We start from the raw sequence: 26,514 nt of genomic DNA, 5'->3' as shown, positions 1-26,514 counted from the left end.
ACCCGGTTCAAATTAAGGCAATGTAGGATGCGAATGGAGAAACCCATGATAGCATGATTGAGATTATCTATGGGCTCTACCTTATAATAACTAGGCCATGACTCTTTTGATGTTATTTTCGATCATGACTACTAGTATTAAGCAATAATGTTTAAGTAATTTCAAGACTGGTCTTTGGCTTTGGTATTTGGTAACTGTCTTTGTTATGATTCTTTAATTTTGCTCTGGTTGTTCATAATGCGATTGTAGGTTTTAAATTGCTATATTTTGTTAAGTGGAAGTTTTTCGTTGCAGACTCTCTTCGGAGATGATGAAATTCCTATGGTCTTACTCTTTCTCGAATAGGGCTCGTAGACGAACTATAAAATTAATTACAAATTAGTTAATTTCACTGTGACATTACACCTCATCCATATCCCAAGTAGTGGTCCAGCAACAAATTAAGCAACAGTTGCAAATTCTTCCTTATGTTATATGAAATGTTACAAATTAAGGAAAGTTCTATGTACCCTCTTCAAATTAGGGATGTACTTGCAGATGCGGATGCGGTTATTTGTAATATCTACAGCCGCATCCGCACAATACGGATATCATTTTTAGATATCTGCTTCCACATTATATTTTTACTAACCACATTTGCGCGGTTATTTGGATTATAATTTGCTATCATCATATTAGGTAATAAGCCTATTTTAATTTTTTTGGCATATTTTTTTTTTTTTTTTGTCTCTATTAAGGCCTACTTTACCCTTACACATGTGCATGCTCCCTCGTGACTTCGATTCAACCTTCTTTCTTTCCTTTCTTTTCTTTTCTTTCTTTCTTTTTTTTTTTTTTTTTTTTTTTTTTTTTTTTTTTTCTTGTTATTTTGGGTCTATGACATTAATTACGGAGTGGCCTGGGATATCCTTATTTGCAAGACAAGTTGGCAGCAAGAAATTAATGTACAACCAATATATTCATTATATATTGACGAGCTGACAAGGCGCCGTGGTCCTACGGATTTCAATATATTAATTTCCTTTTAAATGAATATTTATAAAAGAACAAAAAAAAAAAAAAAAAAACATTTATATGATCGTAATAAACATTTGCGTGGGTTCAGTACAAAAATTAATTGTAATGCGACAAATTCTTAACTATTATTTTATTTTATTTTATTTTTCCTAAAATTAATACTTAATAGTTATAACAGAAGGGGCTTTAAATAGGGGGAGATTACAGAAAACATCACTTTCATGCACTTATTTAACTTTCCTTAAATGAATTATTGGAACTCATCTAACAACAACCAGATCGAGCTCGTCATTTACTCTCAGAACCAGATCTCAGTCTTTTTTATAAAAAAATTTAAAATTAGATCTTGGCCGTTCAAAAAACTACCACATACCAATAATAGATTCAACATAAACTAAAAAATTGTAGAAATAATTACAAATAATAAAAAATGAGTCAAACAAGTGACATGGTCATTTCAAAGGGCCGCACGAGATGATTATAGAAACAAACGGAGCACAGATTAAAGTGAACTTATTTGATCTCCTACTTGGAACCAGTAACAACCACCGAAAGGAGTCTGAAGCCGAAACTGCACTATAATAGTCCAATGAAGGGACTACAAAAAAGAGAGAAACCAATACAAATTCAGTTACAAAAGTCTCCACGATAAGATCAAAACACCTAAAAGCTGGGAGACAGCAACCCACCAAACAAACGAGCATCGAATTACAACAGCAGCCGCAAAACAAAAGGAGAAGGAAAATGCAAGGAAAAAAAAAAGCAATAACAAAGCCCAATGAGCAGCAACTTGAACAAAGAACGGAGCAAAGGAAAACTAGTGGAGGAGCTTCTTCTGGCAGCAACTCAAAGATCACACTGCGGCGCGCGTGAGGGCCACGCGACGACGCGTGGTTGTTGGAAAAAGTCAGTGGAGGCATCGGTGAAAAGCTGAGAGGCCGATGAAGGTAATGATATGCCTCGTCGGAGCAAATGATGAACAGATGGTAACAAATATGACTTTGAAATATTCGGATCTAAGAACCACCGTAGATCCATGAATGAGTACGCCTGCTGGGGGTGGAGCACGGCCAAAGAGGGGTGACCAGACTGTGCGAAATGGTTTGGGGTCGAAAAGGAAGAAGGCCAATAACAAAAAAGAGATAGAAGAAACGACCGCATTAGGCGAAGAGAAAGAATCAATCCCAATATTACGTATAAACAAGAAAATTCTCCTAGATTATTATTATTATTATTATTTTAATAAAAATCACACGTTGAGGATGCGTGTAAATCTTCTCCTATGACATATTTTGCAGTTATTCTTGTAAAATAATAAGAGACGTCGATTGAAAATTTCACTTTTCATAAATTACATCCACAATTTTCAAAGTCCTGACTTTTACTATTTCTGATTTTTATTTTTTATTTTTTATTTTCCCAACTAATCTTGCCATCTATATCAGGCTTTAATTACCCCCTACCCCTAGAAGGGGAAGTTGGGGGAGGGAGCCGGCTTGCATAAGCCGAGCCAAGTGAGAAGAAGCAGGCTGGTTAGCAACAGTAAAGGTCAAACCTTGTAGTCATGTGATTGTGAAGCAGCAAAACAAAAGCATTGTAATTTGTGAAGGCTGTTGAGGTTTGTGGCCTCCAGTTCTTTATTATTATTATGATTATTATATTTCTATGTGTCTTTATATCATTTAAAGAGTTGAAAGAAGTGAATGCAATTAATGGATTTGCCTCCAAGCTTTTCCGTTTTTCATTTTTCTTTTTCATTTTTTTTTTTTTAAAAAAAAAAAAAAAAAAAATTCAACCCAACATGAGTATAGGTCAATTCTTAACTTCACAACCTTAGACAAAGTCAAAAAATACAAAATACATTAATATTCCACAGTGTCAGTGTCACAAAAATCTTTTATCCTTCCAAAATTATAAAAAAAAAAAAAAAAATTATATATTAATAAATATAACTACAATCTTATTCACACACAACTCCAATTTGTTATGCTAATATTATAATAGAGTTTCGGATATTGATGAATTTTGGTGTGCAAGAAAGAAAGGCAGCTCAAAAGCAACATCTTGCTTTGCTGGTGGCTACCAAAGAAAAGCTGCAGAAGCACTAGATTTTCTTTTTTATACGTAAATCAGTTTGTGGGTATAATTGGGGATAACAATGGAAGTTACTCCAAACATTTTTCTTTTTCTAACCATTTGAACTTATTTTGTAATCAACATCCACAAAAAATGAGTTCCCTTTAGGTAAAACGATTAGGAAGCAATGCCAAAGTTGTATAACATTGGCCGATGTGACGTGTTTTAAGACATAAAAAGCCAATTAAAACACGCCAACTAACCATTGTAAAAAATAACGTTACTCATTATATTATATTGCCATTATGCTCACTTTTGCATAGAAAATTCGTATTAATTATTCCAAGCGCGGATCTAGAAATTTAGCATCACTATTGATGAGCTATCAGCATCCATAATTAAAGTTTTGGTGGCATATGGGTTATGATTAAGGTTATCTACAATTCAAATCAACCGGGCATGATATATTTTGTGCTCTTCAATTCACAATTTTTCTTTTTCTTTTTTTTTTTTTTTTTTCCCTTTGGCATTGGTAGTTAGGAATGGTAGATAATACGAAGCAATCACAAGATTCCACAAACCTAATAAAGAAGAGTATTAATTAATTTGAGGTTCCTTTTGGATTTCTCTCTCTTCACAGTACACATAACCTTTCTTTCATCTTACATTCCCTACACCTTTTCTTTTTCTTATAATCCATTAAGAAAGCAAAAGGAGAAATCAAGAAATCCACAAGAAAGAGGTATCTTGCTTTCTTTGTTCTCAATCTTTTAAGGTTTCTTATGAAATAAGTTTTGGGCTGACAAAACATGAAACAAATAAGTTTTAATTATGCCCAGGAAAAAAATAATAATTGAATTGATAAACAAGGGGAAAAAGTTTCAAATATATTACCGAAAAACCAGAGTAAGATGTGGCAAATTTCAAAAAATTCAAGGTTGGAAAGAAAAAAATGTAGAATGATGTCAAAGAAAGGCTCCAGACGAAAGGAAAAATCTTACAAAAACAGAAGACACAGAAGAAAAGAGACTGGTGTCAAAGAAGAACATTCAACTATCAGCTAATTTCGCAGACAGGGTGTACATAGAAAAGTTAACAAAATGACAAGAAGATTCGAATCTCCTTTTGGGACCAAAACTCAGTCATCCAACCAAAAAATAGAATAAGGTTAAGTGATACTTATCCAGGAAAAATGGCCATGAAATCCACCTAAGCAGAAAACGCCTACTAGGGTAAATAAAATGGTACATGTTAGGCATCCATCTCCTAACCATCTCCATGAAATCAAATTTTAAATCCACCATTAGATTTGTGGGAACCAATTTGAATCCCACAAAGCCAACAGTGGATTTGAAAATTAGTTATATGGAAATGGGTAAGGGATGAATTTATATTATTTCTCAAAGAAAAGATCAAAAGGACATATAAAAAGATCGACACTTGAGAGCATACTACAATTACTCACTGCTCAAATGCATGCTATTTAAGCAAGTTCAGAAATAAAGAACAGACATGATTCTAAGCTGCCATTTAATGTTTGAGTAATGCTACACTTTACACCCATTTATCACACCATGTCACACCAGCTGATATGATGCGTTTTAAGTAGCTTATACTTTTGTTTTTTTAAGTGGTTGACATTGTAAGTCACTTAAAACACGTCATGCCAGCCGGTGTAATAAATAGGTGTGAAGAGTAGCATTAATAATATAATAAAGTTCACACCAGGACTCAATTTGATAATATAATCCCAGTCACTAACTGAAATGGTAAAACAAAAGCAGTCAAACTATAATAATGTCTTTCTCACAAAATATTTTCCTGCACCAATAGTTCTTGCTTCTTACTTTTCAAGCCATCATACACCAAACAGTAACTAATGTACTTTAACACAACATAAACAAACATCTTCCAATATAATAAGTTGCATCTGCTAAGACTAGTACTATGTTTTTTTTGTAAATTTCTAATCCCCAAGCTAATCGATAAATTCCAACACGACACGCAATCCACTTGGAAATGCCATGCCAAAGAGCCATCCATCCAGCCCATGACATGTCAAAAAAACAATCCACCCAAGGATGCTGTCACATTGAGAATCGAGTCAAATAAGGATGCCAAGACAGTCTGTTTTAGCACAATTAACATGAAGCTTGTACAATCATTTTTTATTAGAAGGCTACAACTTGCTATATGACCTGGTGAGACAGTTAGCTGTTGAAGAGTAGATGAGATAGTTGTTTTGGAAGTCAGGTGAAAAGCTACTACAAAAAAAGTGAAAGGCAATATTGAATAGGTAGGTTATCATGAAATGGAAATTCTTATGGCGTAGGTTTCTGTCAAAGAATTGATGTGTCTGTACACTTTTATGTCACTCATTCATGAATGCCCATTGCTTACATTGAGCTCATTCAAATTTCGAAGAGAGGGTAGATTCCAACCTCCATTTGTCCCTTCTTAGTAATTGAACTAATTAAGAGTTTTAGATTATAGTCTCTCTCTCTCTCTCTCTCTCTCTCTCTCTCTCTCTCCCTCTCCAGTGTGCTGAGCGCATATGCAGCAGGTTAGCTGGTGTAGAATATGCTGAGAAGACAAGAAAAAAAAAAAAAAGTACATAAAATATTAAGCATAAGGTTCTCTTAGGAATAATGTTGAACAATTGGAGTTAATTACATAGTCTATATTGAATTATAGCCAATTGTTACTCACTGCAATCACTAACATCAACTAAACTTAATGATCAAATAAATGTAATGAGCAATCAGTTATAGAATCATTTTAATTTGGGCCTCTAGAAAATTTCTATAAATCCTACACAGGGTCATACTCGGGATTTTTATCCAATGTCATCCTTCTGCATGAATCCATACCATAATTCATCCAGAAAAAGTCATTTGAAGTTTTGATTATTTGAACCTGTTAAGATTTCAATTTTAGAGTTAAAACTGTATTACAGCCAAAACGATGATATTATAATGGAAATTTCTTATTCAAAATCAACGGCAGACAGAATTGATCATTTTGTCAGGCTGCCAAATGTTAGGCCAAAACCAGAAACTTCCCATTGCTTAAACAACATAAAAATTTAGTAAAAGGATCCATCTAAAATGAATCTCAATCATCTTTATAGGTGGCTGGAATTTGGTTTGAATATTGGCCATACCCTAACATTTTGACAGTTCAAATCAGTGACAAAAAAGGGTACAAACTACCATTCCACAACTAACTCAGGTTCCTATGCCCCACTAATCCAATATATGTCTAGCCAATAGCAATCTCCAGAGTGGTAGTGATGCCAATGGGAAACCCACAAGCACGTAGTCTTTATTTAACAATGGAAAGCACATTCGGAAACATTACAGTAACCAATGGCCCTACAACTCTGATCCAGAAACACACTTGCCCCACAGGAAAATCATTTAAGGGGAAAAAACAGAAAAACAAAAACAAAATGTGTGCGGAAACAGAACTCAAATTGGACAATGATGTAAATAGAGTAACTCAAGAAAATTTTTTTGATTCTTCAAGTGTTGAAGGCAGCCTATGATAATCAGAGTGCTCAAGTGACACAAAGATTTACGTGAATACAACACAAAAAAGAAAAAAAGAAAAAGAACGCACAGCATGAAAGTAGAACTTACAGTATCTTAAACTCAACACTGAACTTACTAGAAGTATAGCAGACTGCTTTTCACTGGCCTTAGAGAACTACCTGCACAGGAAGGGAAGGGCTTTTCTGACGAGTCCTCAGCAAGAACTCATGGCCCCACTAAATTTGAAGAAGCACCTCTGATCCACTACATGGACGTCCAGAACTTTATATTTGCTATGCCACAACCCTACATGCTAATGACAAAGGATTGTGCAAGCAGAAGATAAGCTTCAAGATCTAAACAAGACAAGACACAACAATAACCGAACAGAAACAAAGCATGAAATAAGATATGTCAGAACATCCCAGACCTTGCATGCATATCGGCTTCAAGACTATACAGAATTTTCATTACTACAGAAATAATGAACCTTACAGAGACCACTTATTAGTTATACAATACATAAACAACTACACACTATAAGGTAGCACAACTAAACATACTTAATTAACCGCAATGTTTATAAGTCACAATTCTAACCATGGTCATTACATATTCTCACACCAGTTAAATTGGAGGTCAACAGATTCAGTGCTATTAGTTTAGTTGCATTTGCTGCACCAATGGGCTCAGTGCCTCATCACAACCATGAGATTCTGTGGTGGATATAAATCATGTAACAGCCTCAATGTTGGTCTCAATTTTGCGGTCTCAATTCGAACTGAGTATTTACTAGTTCAACCGAGGAAGTATAAGGGGCAAAATCAAGTTTTCCAAAACCATCCATTCCAAGTTCGTCCTAATTGTGTTCGAATGGGAGCTGTTTGAAGTTTTTGACAGAGTCATCTGATCTAAAGGCGTTCCAAGCTCATTAGAACGGAAGTATGATAAATTATATTTGAAGCTCCAATAGAAAACCTCGTCCAAAGCGTGTTCCAATTGCGTTTGAGCGAAGAAGCTTGAAGAACTTTTAGAGAGGTCCGTTCCAAGTGCGTCCTAAGTCAATTTGAACTGAAGGTTGTTCATGCTGTCCAACATTGACCCAGTCGAAATAAAATGATCATAACTTTTGATTCCAAAATCAGATGAAGACAAACTTGGTGGCATTGGAAAACTAATTCAAAATTCTACAATTTTGTGTTTTATGAAAAATTTCCAATTCCAATGTTTACAGGGTCAAAACGGGCTGTAAAGAGAAGACTGAAAAGCTAGACAAAATGGCCCATCCTAAGTCCGTTCCAAGTCCGTTCGAACGCGCCGCTTCAGAAATCCTTGTTTTCTCAATCGCAGAAACCCTACTACAGTTCGAATGAAGGCCGAAAAATCTACAATATTTCAGAAACTGACTTTCATATTTGAGGGCTACTTTCTCAAGTCTATTTAAGCGCTTTTAGAGCATGATTTTTCAAAGCGGCTTGAGGCAATATTTCCAGAGAACAACGAGTCTTTTTCTAATGTGCCAAGAGAGAAAGTTTATGTTTTGTGATTTCAGTTGCTCATCTCTTAGGGTCTTTGTTGTAAACCACAATCGTTCATCAACAATTACCGAATTCTACCAGAGTTCTAGTAAAGGAGATCAAGAAGAAGATTTTTTTAGAGGTCCAGGAAGAACTACTATGGTAAAGGGCAAGTGGGTTACTTGTCTAGTACAAGGATGTGTCAACTACAAAGGTTTTGTAAGTGTGAACAACTTGTAATCTCTTTATCCTTATTTAGCAGATTGGTTTCCTGGGTTTGGCTACCCTAGAGTGGTTTTTCCCTTTGAGGTGCTCAAAGGATTTCCACTTCCTAACCAAATTACTTGTGTCGATTGTTTTATCGTTTTCATTATATTTGGTGAATGTTTATTTGATGCTTAATTTTTCTTTCTGTGCTATTTTAGTATACACCTATTCAAACCCCCATCCAGGTATAGTTTGGAGACTTAGCTATATTTTTCAATTGGTATCAGAACCTAAGGTTCACTCTGTGAAAGATTAATTTCTTAAGTGTGATCTTTGACTCCTTTTCTATTTTTGATAAGTAAGTTAGTTATCATTAAAAGCGCAACCCAAGTACACAGGAAGTATACAAGAGAAATGCCTAATTAGGAGAAGAAAAAAGAATAAGTAAATCATTAAAGCTAATCACTAAGGGAGCTAAGAACGCAGTTGTCCAAGTAAAAAGAGAGTAAAAGAAAAAGGTCTTGAGCTCTCTAACGTCTTTCTTGGTCCTCGAAATTTCTATTATTTCATTACCTCCACAAGCACCACAAAAGGCAAGAAGGCAACATCTTCCACACAACAGCACTCCGAGAGCATCCACTCGTCCACCAGCAAGCGAATAAATCAATCACCCGATAAGGAATAACCCAAGACAGCCCAAAGCGGCTAAAAATATCATTCCATAAGGCCCTGGCAACCTGAAAATGGAGAAGAAGATGGTCCACAAACTCCCCATTACTTTTAAACATGTAGCACCTATCAACCACAATGACATGCCTCTTCCTAAGATTGTCCATGGTAAAGATCTTTCCTAGAGTCGCCGCCCAAGCGAAAAGCCACTTGCAAAAGAACCTTGGTCCGCCAAATACTCTTTTGGGGTAAAGGAATGTTATCTTTACAAACAAGAACCCTATTACAATAGAACATTATACTTAAATAGCCTCATAAACTAAACTCTAACCATAACCCTAATGTGACCGACTTTGGGCCAAGCCCATTATCGAATTACAAATAACTTAAAACTTTGGGTCAAGCCCATCATTGAATTTCAAATAAAACTAAATAACCAATTTATTCTTGTCTCATTCTGCATCATTCTCCCATTCTTTGAAAAAACTCGTCCTCAAGTTTAGATGAAAATGCTTCGGAACAAGCCCAATTCCTCAAGCCTTGAAAAGAATTTGAATAGTTTGCTACTAACTTGGCTTGAACGTGGACCTGATGAACTGTTGCTGGCACGAGCCTTCAAAATTGCAAAACTAAAAAGTTTCAAATAAGCCTAGTAGCTTTCAATAGACAATTTGTTTTGGTTTTTTTCTTTTTTTCTTTTCTTTCTTTCTTTTTTTTTTTTTTTCTTTGCTTTGCTTCTGACAAAAGCTTGAAATATGCTCCCACTTTTTCTTTTCTCCATTTTTTTTTTTTTTATTTTTTTTCTTTTGACCCTCTTTGACCAGCTGAACAACCCTTACCAAAACCAGGGAGTCCTTGTTTTTTATTCTTCCTCTTTCTAAACCACACATAAGAGAAATCAGCCTTTTTTTCTTCTCACACACAACATAATTGCTCCTTAAAGACTAAATGGTAAGGTGATGGAAGGCAGCCCGACAGGGTGGTTCGGTGGGCTAGCGGACTGGCGCGACTAAGCGTGGCTGTTGGCGGCGCAAATCGCCGGAGGACTGGTTGGGGAACAAGTTTTGGCTGATCATTGGAGGACCAGTTGATGGCGCATATCACCGGTAGCAAAGATAAAATTTTGGGTGGACGTAGGGACACCACTTCATGTGCAGTGGTGGATTGCAGTGTGGGGAGGGGTTTGTAGGGTTCTACTTGTGGGTTTTGCAGTTTGGGTATCAACGGTGGTGGGTTGATGATGGGGGTGCACGGCAAGGGTGATGCGCTGATTCTGTAGGTGTCACGACACGGGATTGGCGGTGGGTTGGGTTGTTCGACATTGGGTATGGATATTTGGGTTTGCTTTTGCGCAGTGGTGGGGTTTGGGTCTTTGGGTGGTAACGGTGGTGATACGGGTTAAGACAAAGACAAAAATTCTTGTGTGATGGCTTGTTGTGTTTGGATGGGTTTATGATTGACGATTGAGAGATTTGGGTTTTGGGTGTCTGTTTGATTTGTTTGGATTGGGGTTGGTGGAATGATTAGCAGATTGGGGGATTGGTTGTTCGTCGATGGTGGCTTGGATATCAATGATGGTTGTATTTCGGTTTCTTGTGGTTTATGAATGGCAATGATTTCCGGTTGGGGTTTGCTAGAACAGACATAACGATCCAAGCATCTAATACCATGATCTACCTGTTCAATGCAAAGGTGTACCTGGTTCGCTAAATCAATAAGTACGGAATCTTGTTGTTGTTGAGTATAATGGTTAGCCCAGTACTGCTCTTGCAATTTGAATTTCGTCTCTTCCCAATCGGTGATGGGTGGTAGACGAAGGCGGTGATGATATTCTTCAACACTTAGCCACCAAATACATGCTCGCCCCTTGGGTTTCATCTTTACCAAACGCACCTTTCGGTCTTGAGAGATACCAATCCATTCAAGATAGTCTTCCAAGGCATTGAGCCAATCTTGGAACGCATATGGATCCCTTCCGCCATGAAAATCTAACACATCTTTGTGTTGTTGGATGTATTGAGAATACCCGTATGATCGACCACTATAAAGATCTCCATACTGCCAATAACTCATTGACTGATACCAAAATTGAATCTCGCAATTGTTGATAGAAAACAATCGCAGGATGCTCTGATACCAAATTGACGCAGTAGAAATTAAAACAAACTAAAAATTATAAGATAAAACCTTTGCTAACCTAGAGTCTCACCAAACTAATAAAATGGAATAAGAAACCAAAGTTTCACCACCAAAAGAGTAGAGGAGTCGCACCTCCAGAAAACAAACATATTTTTTCTTAAATCATAATCTCTTTTTTTTTTTTTGATAAGTAATTTAAAATTCAATAAAAAGCGCAGAGGGGCGCAACCCTAATACACGGGAAGTATACAAGAGAGCCCCTAAACAGGAGGAACAACTAATAAATTAAGAAAGTCTATAAAAGTAGAAACACCTAGGTGGCAAAGATGGGGAGCTATCCATAGATATAGCGTGTTAAGAAGACGCTTCCTTAAAACTACCATTACAGTCTCGACATCTTCAAAAAGCCTCGCATTCCGCTCCCTCCAAATGCTCCACAAAACACAGTGAGGAACTAAACGCCAAACATTTTTTGCTAGGCCATGCCCTCGAAAAGCACCCCAAGTAGTCAACAAACCCATCACCGATTGTGGCATGACCCATTCAACTCCAAATAAAGAAAACATAAAACTCCAAAGCTCACGGGCGGTGTCGCAATGAAGTAACAGATGATCAATAGACTCCCCCTTCTTTTTACACATACAACACCACTCAATAACCACAATATTCCTCTTTCGTAGATTGTCATGAGTCAAAATTTTTCCTAAAGCTGCAGTCCATACAAAGAACGCCACCCTTGTCGGAGCCTTAGCACACCATATCTTCTTCCACGGGAATGATGGACCTTCTTTCCGACTAAGTGCTTCATAATATGACCTTACTTCAAAATAGCTCCTTGTAGAGAGGTTCCAAACTAACTTGTCACCCTCTCCATGTCGAATCGGAGTGGAGTACAACCGCTCGAAGAAAGAGAGCACTATCTCCAACTCCAAGTCCTGTAATTGCCGCGTAAAGAGAACATTCCAATGAATATTGCCATTATGAACAGCCATATTATCTACCACCATAGCCGCTTTGTTCCTCACAAGACTATACAGAACTGGAAAACAAAGCTTCAAAGAATTCTCCCCACACCACCGATCATGCCAGAAACTGATATATGATCCATCCCCTACCACAAACCGAACATAATTGCAAAACTTCTCCCACCCTTTCCTAATATATTTCCAAACCCCTACTCCATAGGAACCCGACACCTCAATAGAGCACCACCCACCCTTTAGGCTCCCAAATTTGGCGTCAATCACCAAACGCCATAGAGCCTCTCTCTCCCTACCATATCTCCACAACCATTTACCTAAAAGAGCTTGGTTAAACAAGGAAAGGTTGTGAACTCCCAACCCACCTGAATGCAACGGAGTACAAATCCTGTTCCATTTCACTAAATGAAATTTGGCCTCATCCCCTATGCCACCCCATAGGAAATCCCTTTGGATTTTTTCAAGACGATTAGCCACCCTCAAAGGAATAGGGAACAGCGACAAGAGATACGTGGGGATATTGGACAGCGTGCTCTTAATAAGAGTCAACCGACCGCCCTTTGATAAATACATACGCTTCCAACCAACCAGTTTGCTTTCCATTTTCTCAATCACCCCTTTCCAAGTAAGAACGGACTTGTAAGAGGCACCCAAAGGCATACCCAAATATGTCATAGGCAGCGATCCAACCCTACAACCCATAAGTTGGGCCAACCCTTCAACATCCTCCACCTCACCAATAGGAACAATTTCTGACTTTCCTAAATTAATCCTTAATCCCGAAACTGCCTCAAAACAAAGAAAAATGCACCTCAGATGTCGAATATGTTCTTCTTGCGCTCCACAAAAAATCAACGTATCATCAGCAAACAATAAATGATTCACTACTATTGCCTCTGACTCACTATGTCCCACAGTAAAGCCTGTCATCGAACCCTGCTCTATCGCAGCAGCCAGCATCCGACTCAAAGCCTCCATAACCACCACAAATAATAAAGGCGACAGAGGATCACCTTGTCACAACCCGCGAGAGCTAGTAAAGAAACCCGTCGGAGTTCCATTGACAAGGATGGAGAATCTCACCGTAGAGATACAAAAACGAATCCAAGCTCTCCATTTCTCCCCAAAGCCACAACGTTGTAATAAGTAAAGTAAGAAGTCCCAATTCACATGATCATAGGCCTTTTCCAAATCCAGCTTACACAACAACCCAGAATCCCCTGAACGGATTTGACTATCCACACATTCATTAGCAATAAGCACTGAATCCAAGATTTGTCGACCACCAATGAACGCATTTTGGGTGTTTGAAATAATCTTACCCAACACTGATTTAAACCTGTTCGCAAGGACTTTGGAAATAATCTTGTAAATTCCCCCAATAAGACTGATAGGCCGAAAATCACTCACATCCACAGCATTATTCTTCTTTGGAATCAGAGAGACAAAAGTAGCATTGAAACTCTTTTCAAACTTGCCTCGAGAGTGAAAATCTGCAAAAACAGCCATAATGTCATGCTTTAAGATATCCCAACACTTCTGAAAAAAAGCCATAGTGAAACCGTCGGGGCACGGAGCCTTATCTCCATTGAAATCTCTGATGATCTCCCACACCTCCTTCTCCTCAAACCCTCTCTCTATCCAGCTACTCTCATCTTCATCAATAGAAAGAAAAGAAAGGCCCTCTACCCTTGGCCGCCAAGAAGAATTCTCAACATACAAGTTTTTGTAAAAATGAACTATATGCTCCTGAATTTCCTTTGGATCTTTGGAGATTTCACCATCTATACTTATAGAATCCACTTGATTAAATTTGCGACGCGAGTTGGCCATCCTGTGAAAAAATTTTGTGTTCTTGTCCCCCTCCTTCAACCACAAAGCTCTGGATTTCTGTCTCCAAATTATTTCCTCACACAGAAGAGTTTTCTCCAGCTCTCTAGACATATCTATCTTGCGAACCTTCTCTTCCTCCTCTAGGCCTCGGCCTTCATCAACTGCATCCAGCTCACAAATGCCCTCCAATAATTCCTTCTTCTTCTTCCCTATATCACCAAACACTTCAGCATTCCATTTCTTCAAGTCCGTCTTCAATGCCTTCAGTTTAAACGCCAAAATGTGACTTGGAGAACCCGAACACTCATAAGACAACCACCACTTTTTGATTTGCTCAACAAAGCCCTCATAATTCAGCCACATGTTCTCAAATTTAAAAGACCTTTTTCCTCCTCTTGGTGCCCCACAATCCAAAAACAAAGGGAAGTGATCGGACAGAAGTCTTGGAAGCCTCCTTTGGACTACTTCGGGATAGTGTTCCTCCCACTCCTTTGGACTCTTAAATCATAATCTCTCTATTACAATAAAACATTGCGCTTAAATAGCATCATAGACTAAACTCTAACTCTAAACCTAATGTGACTGACTTTGGGCCAAGCCCATTATTGAATTACAAATAACTTAAAACTTTGGGTCAAGCCCATCATTGAATTTCAAATAAAACTAATAATTTAAATAAAACTAAATAACCAATTTATTCTTGTCTCATTCTGCATCACTTCCCTTTGTGAGAAGGGGCCACCAAAGCTTGTCCCCCCCTTCCCTTCTCACTCCAAGGGAATACAACAAAGTGTAGAAGGAAGCTAAAACATCCACCTCCCAATTGTGAGCCGCAAGAATAAAGCTAACATCCCACTGAAGGAAACCACTAGAAAAGTTCAAGTGAGCTACAAGAAACGCATTCTTCTTACGAGCAATGCCAAATAAAACCGGGAAAGCTTCATTAAGGGTAATCTCTCCACACCACACATCATCCCATCATCTGATCTTGTACCCGTCTCCCAGCTCAAATCTAATATGGCTACAAAACAAACTCTACCCACTCCTTTATTGTTCCAAAGTGACACAGGGGGATCAATAGAACACCACCCACCACAAGCACTACCAAATTTAGCATCCACAACAATTTTCCACCATGCCTCTCTCTCATGCACATAACGCCACAACCACTTTCCTAAAAGGGATTGTACATCCTGAAGTTCTAAATCCCCAAACCTCCATCAGATATAGGAGAACAAACCTTGGACCAACTAAATAGGTGATATTTGAATTCTTCACCAGACCTACCCTATAAAAAATCTCGATGGAGCTTCTCTATTCAATTTTGACTCCTTTTCAAGTGTCTCAATCTCTATCCCACTCTCTTAATGCCCTTATCTATTTTGAAAGAGCTAATTATGCTTATTGGAAGATTCGTATGAGACCATTTCTTAAGTCTATAGAAGTTTGGATTATTGTCTGAGTCTAGATGGAAACGCCCAGACATGCCAATGGCTGAATGGCCAATGGCTGAATGATAAGGCAATGAATGCCATCTTCATGGCACTTTCACTGAATGAATTCTCACAAATATCTCAATGTGAAATTGCAAAGAAAGCATGGGTTATTTTAGAAATTACTCATGAAGGAACAAAAATTGTTAAATCTTCAAAACTTCAAAACTTCAAATCTTAATTTTCAAATTTGAAGAGATCATGATGCAAGAGGATGAGACCTTTGATGAATTTTATGCAAAGCTCAATGCCATTCGCAATTCTACTATTAATCTAGGCAATAAAGTTTCTGATGCTAAAATGGTGAGAAAAATCATGAGATCTATACCTGAACGGTTTAGAACTAAGGTCACTACTATTGAAGAAAGCAACAACCTTGACTCCATGAGAGTCGAAGAGCTTGTAGGTTCTCTTCAAACCTATGAGAACACATTGCCTCAACCTAAGGAAAGCAAATCTATTGCTTTAAAGACTGTCAAGAAAGAGGCCAATGACTCATCCAATGACTCATCCAATGAGAAAGCATTGAATGAGGAGGATCTTGCCATGTTTGTTAGAAGACTCATAAAAATTTCAAACCTAAGAAGAAAAACTTTAGAAACACTAGTTTTAAGTTTGCTGAGAAACTCAAGGGTGATTCTGGTGGAGCCACCCAAGGAAAGAAAGAGAAGCATAAGAACTCTCGCAGCATACAGTGTCATGAATGTTCAGGTTTTGGTCACATTCGGACTAAATGTTCAAATTTTCTAAAGTCCAAGGGTAAGGCCTTGAATGCTACTCAAAGTGACGAGAATAATTCTAAAGACTCGAAAGATACCTCCAATGAGGTTTCCAACTATGTGGCCTTTACCGCCTCCTATGAGAGTTTTCACAAGTCTAGTGAGGATATTACTCTAGACTTGCATGATTCATTTGAGGGTGAATCTGAGGAGGAAAATGAACTTCAATCTGCCCATAACAATCTCATTGTGGAGTTCTCTAATTTGAAAAAGTTGAACAAAAAGGTTTTTAAGAAACTCAATGAGATTGAACTTGAAAAAGAAAATTTGCTTGTTAAATTGGATGACTCTCGTGCTTTGAATTGCAAACTAGAACTTGACATTGTTGAATTGAATGAGAAGAACAAATCACTTGAGAATGCTTTAACTAAATATAAGGATCAATTGAATAAATTCTCTAGTAATAAATTGAATAAAAGGTTGAGTTGTCAAAAGAGTCATGGTGATAAATCTGGACTTTGTTTTGTGGATAATTGTTCTTCTATGCCTTCTACTTCTGGTGTGAAAAATGTTTGTGATAAAAATATGACGTTTGTTCCTGCCTCTAGTAATAAGGGTAAGAAAGTCCCTGTTGACCCTTATGTGTCTATACCTAAGTCTAGGGCTATTCACTCTCTTAGGAGAGAACCTTCTCAAAAGTATGTCCCTATTTGCCATCTTTGCGGCAAAGTTGGAGTCACTAGAAAACTCCAAAGGATCTGCCACGGAAGCATCCTTGCAACGAGTGAATAACACATGGAAAGCCGCCTTAAGGTACAGATTCCCACACCACACGTCATGCCAAATCTAATCTTGGAACCACAATTTGATGAAAATAATTTGATCAACAATTAGCCAAATACTCAAATCCGACAATTCTATGTTGTATTTTCACATTCTTAGATTATCATGCGCCTTATGAAATACTTCAAGACATGGAATAGGGATCCTATATTCCCTTTTCTGTGTGCATGATGGGCTTTGCTGTCAAATAGAGGAGTTAGAAAAGATGGTGCATTTGAAATCCTCACTTTGAGTTCGCCAAACAAGGGTGGTGCCAAGATTTCCTTGAAACTTTAAGGAACATCATCAAGAGGATTGCCTATCTCTTTTTGTCTCAAGATACTAAGTATGATATGTAAATTAAAATTGCATAGTGAGTGAGACACTTTGATCAATGATTTCCTTGTTGCCTATGCGGAATCTGGACCTTCCATTGCTATCTCCAACTTACAATTTGTCTTTTTTTGTTCTGTGGGGCAGTTCACAAGCAGTTTGGGGATCATTTAATCCTAAACCAACAATACAAAAAGTGAGATTTTGAAATTGAGAGAAAGTCCTACTTTCATCAATTTACTTTTATTTGAAATTGTAAGGTCAATTTTCTACAAGCAAAAAATGCTGCAGTTGGTGTGCAGTGTACTGCCAAGAGTTGCTTGACTTCTCAAAAGAAAGGTTACCTACTAAGATATGCTTGCTTACACTACGAGCATAATATGTTGAAAAGAGAACTAAAACAAGAAAAATTTCAATTGCCATTTTGGTGAACTACAAGTAACAATTCTATAAGATACTTACCATTTCTGAAGCACAGTACTTGTTTTCAAATGCCCTTTAGTATTTACTCCTGTGATACTGAAGCAAGATAATCGCAATTCCTGAGACAAGATTAGATCAATGAGAAACTAAACCTTACACAACATATCAGAAGCAATACAACATTCTCCTATACCAGAAGCCAACATCAACCCTAACAGTAAATTGCATATTTTACCTAAGCATCAGTCCTAGGGCTTTAAAAACTTGAAATGGTATCTACACAATCATAGCTTATGAAATTTGAATTAGTCATACTCAAGACAATATCATTGCTAAACCGAAGAAGTAGTGACAGCAAAACTAGGAAGCAACAGAAATAAGATGACCAGCATAGTAATATAATAAAACATAAAAATGAAGGCAAGGTAACCCACAATGATCCATGTCCAACAGAAATCTTCAAATGCAATAAGAAAGCTCAACAATGTGGCACAGTAAGCAAGAAATAACATACGACACTGGAAGTGGTCAAGATGATCAAAACCAACACAGAATAATGCAATGCAACTCTAGTAAGAAAAAAGTGATGGATAAAAACACTGGTTTGAATTCACTACAGATCCCAATGAATGAAACATTTGTCATCTCCCTGACCCAAATAAAAATTGTAGCAAAACCCACAAATTACGTCCCAAGTGAAGACAAATTTTAATCTATCTAGAAAAACCCTTAACTTTTTAGACCCAATATCTAAAAGAGAGCATACATAATACTTCTTTATTTAGGGGTGGCATGTATGATGTAATTCTACCAAAGCACAGAGGAAGTAACTCAGATTGCAAAATATAAAACATTTGACTCACACATTACTAATTACACTAAAAAAGGGAAGTTTCCGAATGCTCAATATAAGTGCATTACACTAGAAAAAAGGTTAAATAAAAGTGAATTACGCTTAGGCGGCGTTATAGGAGGGTCGTTTGCCGCTTCTGGCTCCGCCGGTGCTCTCTCTTTTCTACTCACATTTTCTCTCTTTTTTTTTCTTTTTTTTTCCCCTTACGCACTCTCACTACTTCTCTCTGGTTCTGTTTCTTTAATTCGAAGTCTCCATGATTCTGTTCTCTCAATTTTTTTTTTTATTTTCTTTTTTCTTTTTTTTCTTTTTGTTTTTCTCTCTGGCTTCCCTTTCTCTCGCAAATACTCATTTTCTTGTTGCTTTAGCTTCACTCCAATGAGGTGGCCCTTCACGGCTGAACATATATATATTCAAGATATTGAGCCCAATTTTCAGCCCATTTATTTTCTCATCCTTCTTGGGTCATTTGGCCCATTTCCAATTTTGTCTTTCAAGGGCCCATGTACTTAGTCCAAATTCCTTTTTCTTTTTCTTTTTTTCTTTTTTTAATTTTTTTTAAGGCATATCCTTTTGTGCTCGTTTTCAGCCTAATTTTAAATCTAAATCATTTTGGTCCAGATTTACTTCCTAGATTCAAAATATTGATTTGGGTTTTCAAAGCCCAAATTTTTATTTTTATTTTATCGGTGTTTAAATTTATTCCTAATCTCGACGTGCTCAAATTTCGCAATTTTTACCCTGATTATCTTAATAAGATATTATATGTTTATAATTTTTGTACAACTCTAATAATTTTTTGTAAAATCAACAATTATATATATAAGACCCACATGTAGGAAAAGAAATTCAATTGTTAGTTTGAAAATAATAATAATAATTATTATTATTATTATTATTATTATTATTAGAGTTATACAAGAGTTGAATAAATGTTGTAAATGTATCATCTTTCTTATAGTAATCAGCCCTACTTTATTTTTCTTTTATGTTAAGCAAAAGCTACACTCATGGGTTAGTTTATCAGGGATATCACAAAAAGGTTACCATGAAAAATAATGCTTCAAACCTAATAATGATTATTAAATTTATAAAATTTAAATGCTTCAATTCATTCATATGTTATTTTTAATATTGTTTTGAAATAATTCTATTTTCACTTCTAGTATATTTTGTTTGAAAATTGTTCTTTTACTGGGTGATTTGAATGCTGTTATAAATGACTATATATATTGCAATTTCTGTTGGTACAATGACATTGTAATTTTTGTGAACTTTTTAATTGAAGAAACTAACTTTAGAATAAAAAATCTATGAGTAATTATTTTCTTGAAAATTATAGCTTAGCTAAAATGCTGATTAGAGTAGCCAAATAAATAATTACTCTAATTAACATATCAATTTTCAAATGCCTTTTTTCTTTTATGAATTTTTACATTGCACAAAACGTGTTTTCCATTGGGCTAAATGTTAGACTGGGCTGGCCAATCACGGAGGGTATAGCCTTACAGTAGACCCCAGTTTATACATTTCTGTGGTTTATAGTGCACTCAGTACTCCCTCTCTCCTCTGCGTCGGAGTGTTTGCAGCATCAAAGGTGAAACCCATTTTCCTTCTCTCCAGTTTGTGTCTTTGCTTAATTTCAATCATCTGACATTCTTTTAACGTTGAACAAGGACACCCAGTTCCCAGAATCTTTTTTTTTTTTCGTTATTGGAGTAAATTTTCTTTTCTTTTCTTTTTTCTTTCTTAGCAGAGTGACATGGCTTCTATTGTTGCTCACTTGCCTCCCCCATTGTTGGTACATGGTAGAAAAAACGTTTTCAGAACACCACAGAAACTGCCAGTTTCTTCCATTAAAGGCGAGCCTTTTGGATTGTGAAGGAACTATTTTGGATCTTAATTCAGTTGGTTGTACGATTATGGTTCAGTTCAAGCTCACATACTTGTCTACTTCAATAATAGTTTCTGATTTGATTCTAAAATAGCATAATTTTCTAGCATTTGAACTTTCTGTGTTATATTTAAGACATTCAAGATGCTATTTGAAGTTCAAATTTAGACTTTGTAATGGCTGAGAGATATGTAGTTTATGCGTTTGATTATATGGATTGGTTATTCGATATACATTTATTTTGTAATAGCTGGATTGAAAATTTGGGTGAATATGCGGACATTTGTTCCATTGATTTAATTGGAAATTTTGGACTGAATTACTTGACGATGAGTGGGTGGAAATATCAAAATAAGTTAAATTTAGATGATATTCTCCCTACATCAACTTTAGTGTAGTGGAAGTAGTAAATAGTGCTTGCGAGCATGTTTTAAACTTGGATCTTTGTTTAGTTCGTAGAAGTTAGTTGGAGTTTATATTGAAAAAATTGATGTTAAATTATAAATAAAAATATAAAAAATGAAGGTTAACAACATTATAACCTTGTGTTTTTTGGATTCATATGTGTAACGTTGTAGTAAAGCACCAAACTTGCCTTCAATTCAATCTATGGTTACATTACGTTCATGGCTGCTTCAATTTTTCCTTTTTGTGGTTAATGATTTTCTCACATTGCAGAGAGACAGAATGGTGTTACTGTTTTTGGGAAGGCCACTGGGGAAGGATCTGAGTCTTCTACGTCCCTTAGTATTGTTAAGTCTGTTCAAAATGTTGTGAGTTTTCCTCCCTCTCTCTCTCTCTCTCTCTCTCTCTCTCTCTCTCACACACACACACACACAAGCTCTTCTAAATAAATTACAAAAAATAAGTGGTTAATCTAAGGAATAAAAGACAATTGATAGGAAAATGCAAGATGTGGCTTGGATAAATTTGTATCTGTATGGAGCTTTTCTTCTCTTCTCCTCTTCGTTCTTCTTCTTCTTCTTCTTCTTCTTCTTCTTCTTTTATACCTTTTTCAGTGTTCTTCATTTCTCTATCACATATAATACATTTTTTAATGAATTCTATCACATATAATACTTCATGTTGTTGTACATCTGGTTAATTTTTTAGATTGTAGAAGTCTATTCGGTTATTGTCCTTTTTTGTATACTTTTCATGTACAAGGGCGCCCTTTTCTTTCAATAAAATTATTATTCATAAAAGATACTTAATGTTGTCTAAAGTTGAATATGTCTTCAGTTTGTAAACTACAGACTAGGGCTCTTTTTTTTGGTCAAGTTTTACAGGTGCTTGGTAGTTGGTAGTAAACCTGTGTTGGAATCAGTTAGCAGATCTAGGATTCCTTTTCTATGCAGATTTAGCCTCTTGTTTGTCCTCTACTTCACATTAAGGAGCAGTTTCCACATTCTTTGGGAATGAAAATCTATTAATAATATATTTATACACACACACACACACACACGCATGTACATATATTTGTATGTATCTAACTATCTATGTATGCATATATAATGTGCAGTATATAAATTTGGCTTTCTATTTGTTTGAACAGTGGGAACAGTGGGATAACTTTGAAGATCGGTTGGCTCTTCTTGGTTTGGGGTTTGCAGCTATAGCCGCGCTTTGGGCTTCAGCAAACGTGATCACGGTGATTGCCAGAACTATAGCCTTTTAGCATTACAACATACTAAATATGTCAGTTACATTTTGGAGAGATTTCTTTCCAAAAAACAAAAAAAATAAAAAAGAGAGAGAGAGTTAATAATTGGCATTGCACAAGTTGTGTTGTGATCGAAGATGAGAAGAGTTGATTACATATGAGCTGAAGATTTTCTTTCTTTCTTTATTTTGGCCATTTGATGCTTTATTGCCCTTCTGTTTTTGAATATGCCTTGGACTTGAGTTGAGAAATCAAAAATCAAAAGTTTCCATATCTCCCAGTGATCTTGTACCAATTTTGACAGATCATTTAGCAGACATTAGCAGCCATCAAAGTTTAGATGAGTTGCAGTGATAATACTTGTCATATTTGTAGCAGATCCTTTCACTTAGTTTTTGCCACATTTAATGGGAACTCTGATAGTTTTCTTTATTGTAAACAGGCCATTGACAAGTTGCCGATCCTCCCAAGTTTCCTAGAATTTGTTGGGATACTGTTTTCTTCGGTATGTAGTCAATACAAGTTTGAAGGCTTGCATCCATCAGTATCAGCTCTATATAATTTATTTATAAATTATTTAACTTGAACTTCTTCATCCATTTCAGTGGTTTATATATCGGTATCTCTTATTCAAACCTGACAGGTAAGGAACATTTGGGTGGCTTTTGGTTTTTGCTTTTCCTTGGAGCTTGTGCTACTTAAAATTGCTTCTGTTCTTGTGTTGTGGGCAGGGAAGAGCTTTTTCAAATCGTTAACAAGTCAATATCAGATATTGTGGGCAAGTGAATTTGATGTCACGTTATGAACAATTCCTTCCAACTGAGGAGGGGGCAGGGGGCAGGGGGAATGATAATTTATATTACAGTGGCGCCAATATGACCTCCATCATGATGAAATTAACAATCTTACTATTTCAACTCAAAATTCAGTGTGTGATGAAGGTGTTGGCAATCTTTTTTTCTTTTTTTAATCTTTTTCATTTTTCGACTTCCATTAATGCTGATACAAGAAAAATAAGCTGCAGAGGGAGCTTTTGTAATGCACTTGAAGAAAAAGCATGATATCGTTGTTGCAAATTTAGGGTCATAAGATCACGAAAGGAAGGGAAGCTTCAACTTTGAATCAAGTATAGAGAAAATGTTGAGGGGAAGGCTAATATATATGATGCAGGTTATGTAATGACAAAGCCCGCAAATAGTCCATTATCAGTGAGAAACCGGGAAATCACAAATAAATCTAGTTCTCTTGGACAATATAAACGACTTGATAACTTTAGCTTAAAGAGTATGGATTAGGATTTTCTATAATTATTTGTCCGCATTTGAGAGAATTCAGGCAAGTAATTATAAGAGACCACTTATGGGACTCATATGACCAAATTAAAATTTGGCTGCTAAACCATTTATTCGGTCAGGTAAATCTCATAAGTAGTCTCTTACAACCACTTACTCGAATTCTCTCAAATTCAAACAAATAATTGTAGAGAATTATGATCCAAGAGTATAAGGAAAAAACACACATATCTACCAAACTATAATAAATTTACAATATTTTTCAAATGACAAAAAAATCCTTAGCAAAAAACATATATATATATATATATAAAAGGTTTGTTGGAGGATTGAGGTGCGAGTAGTTTTGGCAAAGTATATATAAAACAAGCAAACTGCGGTTCTAGTTATAGGCAAAAGAGTATAACACGAATTGAAGTAGGCGGTAATGCCTTTTATCCAAGCCTAGTACGATTTTCAGATCTTGTAATCCAAGCCGCAACTAGCCGTTAACTCCAAATTCAGCCTGTTCAAAAGCCTCAACATCTCGATTCTCATTTCTCTCTACATGATTCTTGTTATTTCTCATTCTACAACCTCTTATCTTCTTGTTGTTTGGATAATCATCAAATGCCACTTCACTCCATAACAAAGCTAAATAAAACCTTTCCATCCTCATCTTCCCTCTGCTCTCTTCTCCAGCTCTCATATCACTCCTTTCCCTCGCCAACCCCTCCTCGACAACAAACCCTCTATCCTTCTTCTAAGCCCCGCGATCAATCACCCTCCTCCTCTTACTATTATTATGCCTCTCTCCTCCAATCCTGTGTTGCCCGGAAAGCGATCAACCCCGGGAAACAACTTCATGCCCACCTTTTCCACCTGGGTCTCGGGTTTGATACGTTTACAGCTACTAAACTTGTTCATCTTTATTGTGTCTGTGACTCTTTAACTGATGCACACCTCTTGTTCGATAGAATTCCTAAAGATAATTTGTTTCTGTGGAATGTTTTGATTCGAGGGTATGCGTGGAATGGTCCGTATGAATCTGCAATTTCGCTTTATAACCAAATGCTTGATTATGGCCTCACACCTGATAATTTTACCTTCCCGTTTGTGCTCAAGGCATGCTCGGCACTTTCTGCCATTGAAGAGGGGAGGAACATTCATGAACACGTGATACGGACTGGGTGGGAGACGGATGTGTTTGTGGGTGCGGGTTTAGTTGACATGTATGCAAAGTGTGGTTGCGTGGAGAGTGCTCGACAAGTTTTTGACAAAATTGGAGTAAGAGATGCTGTGTTATGGAATTCTATGCTTGCTGCTTATTCTCAAAATGGGCACCCGGATGAGTCGCTCGCACTATGTTGTGAAATGGCATCTGCAGGTGTGAGACCCACAGAGGCGACTCTTGTGACTGTAATATCTGCTTCAGCTGACATTGCAGCTCTTCTTCAAGGAACAGAGCTTCACGGGCTTAGTTGGAGACTTGGGTTTGTGTCCAATGACAAGGTAAACACTGCACTGGTAGATATGTATGCCAAGTGTGGTTCTGTGAGGATCGCTAGGAGTTTGTTTGAACGGCTTAAGGAGAAAAGAGTTGTCTCTTGGAATGCCATGATTACTGGGTATGCGATTCGTGGTCACGCTGCTGAAGCACTGGTTTTATTTGAGGAGATGAAGGAAAAAGCTCTGCCTGATCACATAACTTTTGTGGGTGTCCTCGCAGCATGCCGCCACGGGGGTTTACTTGAAGAAGGGTGGATGTTTTTTGAATCGATGGTGAGAGACTACCGCATAGATCCAACGGTTCAGCATTATACATGCATGGTTGATCTCCTTGGCCACTGTGGTAGATTAGATGAGGCTTACAATCTTATAACGCAAATGAGAGTAATGCCAGATGCTTGTGTATGGGGTGCTCTGCTTAATTCATGCAAAATCCATGGAAATGTGGAGTTAGGTGAAGCAGCAGTAGAGAGACTGATTGAGCTGGAACCTGATAATTCTGGCAATTATGTGATCCTATCAAACATCTATGCTCAAGCAGGGAAGTGGGAAGGAGTTGCAAGACTGAGAAAATTAATGATAGATAGAGGAATAAAGAAAAGCATTGCTTGTAGCTGGATTGAAGTGAAAAATAAAGTCCATGCATTTCTCTCTGGAGATAATTCCCATTCTAATTCTGATGCGATATATGCAGAATTGAGGAGGCTGGAAGGACGAATGAAAGAAGCTGGCTATGTGCCGGGGACCGGATCGGTTTTCCATGACGTGGAGTATGACGAGAAGACTAATATGGTTTGCAGTCATAGTGAAAGGTTAGCAATTGCATTTGGACTCATTAGTACTCTCCCTGGAACCAGGCTTTTGATAACCAAGAACCTCCGGGTATGTGAGGACTGTCATGTTGCAATCAAGTTCATCTCAAAGATCACAGAGAGGGAAATCACCGTCAGAGATGTCAATCGCTACCATCATTTTAAAGATGGGATATGTTCTTGTGGTGATTATTGGTAAAAATAATGAGTAGAAATATGTATCAACAGAAGCTATTTGTTTTGGAGGTAGTTAGGAGATAGAGAAGAAGAATTGTAGAGAATCTGAGTGGGGGATAAGCAGCTATGCATGCTTATCAGAGGAAGCACATCTTGTTATTTGAATTGGTTGAATACTTCAGGGAACTTGCAAAAGTCAAAGATTTTGTAGATGATGGCAGACTACTGAATAAGATGAAGTAAATTGGGTTTCATAGAAGGAAGGCACTATCTACTACCAGAGCTTCCCTACGCATTGATCTCAAAGATGGGGTACAGGACCATAAACCTTAAAGTGGAGGTGGATTGTCTAATTATTATTGAGGCAGAGAAGTGTCAAATTGTCTCAGCGGTAAAACCACGCCATTATTTTCTCTGTTAGTAGACTCCATTGTATAAGCTGTCATCCAGAGTTCTTTATGTTATCCAATGAAACAATTTTTTTGATTCTGACTTAGCTTTCTACAAAGAAAAGTATTCAACAATCTGGCTCATTTTCATTTGAAACTTTAATTTTTCCAGCACAGCATTTATT

General features: G+C 36.9%; 2 protein-coding genes and 1 long non-coding RNA gene across 6 annotated transcripts; 2 read left to right on the top strand and 1 right to left on the bottom strand.

Annotated features, from left to right (window-relative positions):
- Nucleotides 1-1,451: 1,451 nt before the first annotated feature.
- LOC133864395 (uncharacterized) lies at nucleotides 1,452-18,895 on the bottom strand. 4 transcript variants are annotated; one of them, XR_009899498.1, is made up of 4 exons: nucleotides 18,715-18,895; nucleotides 17,801-17,880; nucleotides 6,763-6,939; nucleotides 1,452-1,615 (listed from the first exon to the last, which is right to left on the bottom strand). It is a non-coding gene; the product is annotated as an uncharacterized LOC133864395 (long non-coding RNA). The 4 variants fall into 4 exon arrangements; XR_009899499.1 differs by lacking the exon at nucleotides 1,452-1,615 and adding an exon at nucleotides 4,576-5,177; XR_009899497.1 differs by lacking the exon at nucleotides 1,452-1,615 and adding an exon at nucleotides 5,395-5,676 and having other exon boundaries at nucleotides 18,715-18,894.
- A 1,208-nt stretch (nucleotides 18,896-20,103) lies between these two features.
- On the top strand, nucleotides 20,104-23,095 carry LOC133864878 (protein CURVATURE THYLAKOID 1C, chloroplastic). The gene is made up of 7 exons (XM_062301307.1): nucleotides 20,104-20,211; nucleotides 20,371-20,476; nucleotides 21,187-21,281; nucleotides 22,064-22,159; nucleotides 22,614-22,676; nucleotides 22,777-22,814; nucleotides 22,903-23,095. Exons 2-7 carry the CDS (start codon nucleotides 20,377-20,379, stop codon nucleotides 22,955-22,957), a joined length of 447 nt encoding a protein of 148 aa, XP_062157291.1. The 5' UTR covers nucleotides 20,104-20,211; nucleotides 20,371-20,376; the 3' UTR covers nucleotides 22,958-23,095.
- A 289-nt stretch (nucleotides 23,096-23,384) lies between these two features.
- Nucleotides 23,385-26,429, top strand: LOC133864877 (pentatricopeptide repeat-containing protein At4g21065-like). Its single transcript, XM_062301305.1, has one exon. It carries the CDS (start codon nucleotides 24,073-24,075, stop codon nucleotides 25,960-25,962), a length of 1,890 nt encoding a protein of 629 aa, XP_062157289.1. The 5' UTR covers nucleotides 23,385-24,072; the 3' UTR covers nucleotides 25,963-26,429.
- Nucleotides 26,430-26,514: the final 85 nt, after the last annotated feature.

The sequence above is a fragment of the Alnus glutinosa genome, chromosome 3 (genome assembly GCF_958979055.1).
Source record: "Alnus glutinosa chromosome 3, dhAlnGlut1.1, whole genome shotgun sequence".
Lineage (NCBI taxonomy): Eukaryota > Viridiplantae > Streptophyta > Magnoliopsida > Fagales > Betulaceae > Alnus > Alnus glutinosa.
Note: the sequence above shows the minus strand (reverse complement) of the source record. Positions and strands in the feature narration are given on the sequence as shown.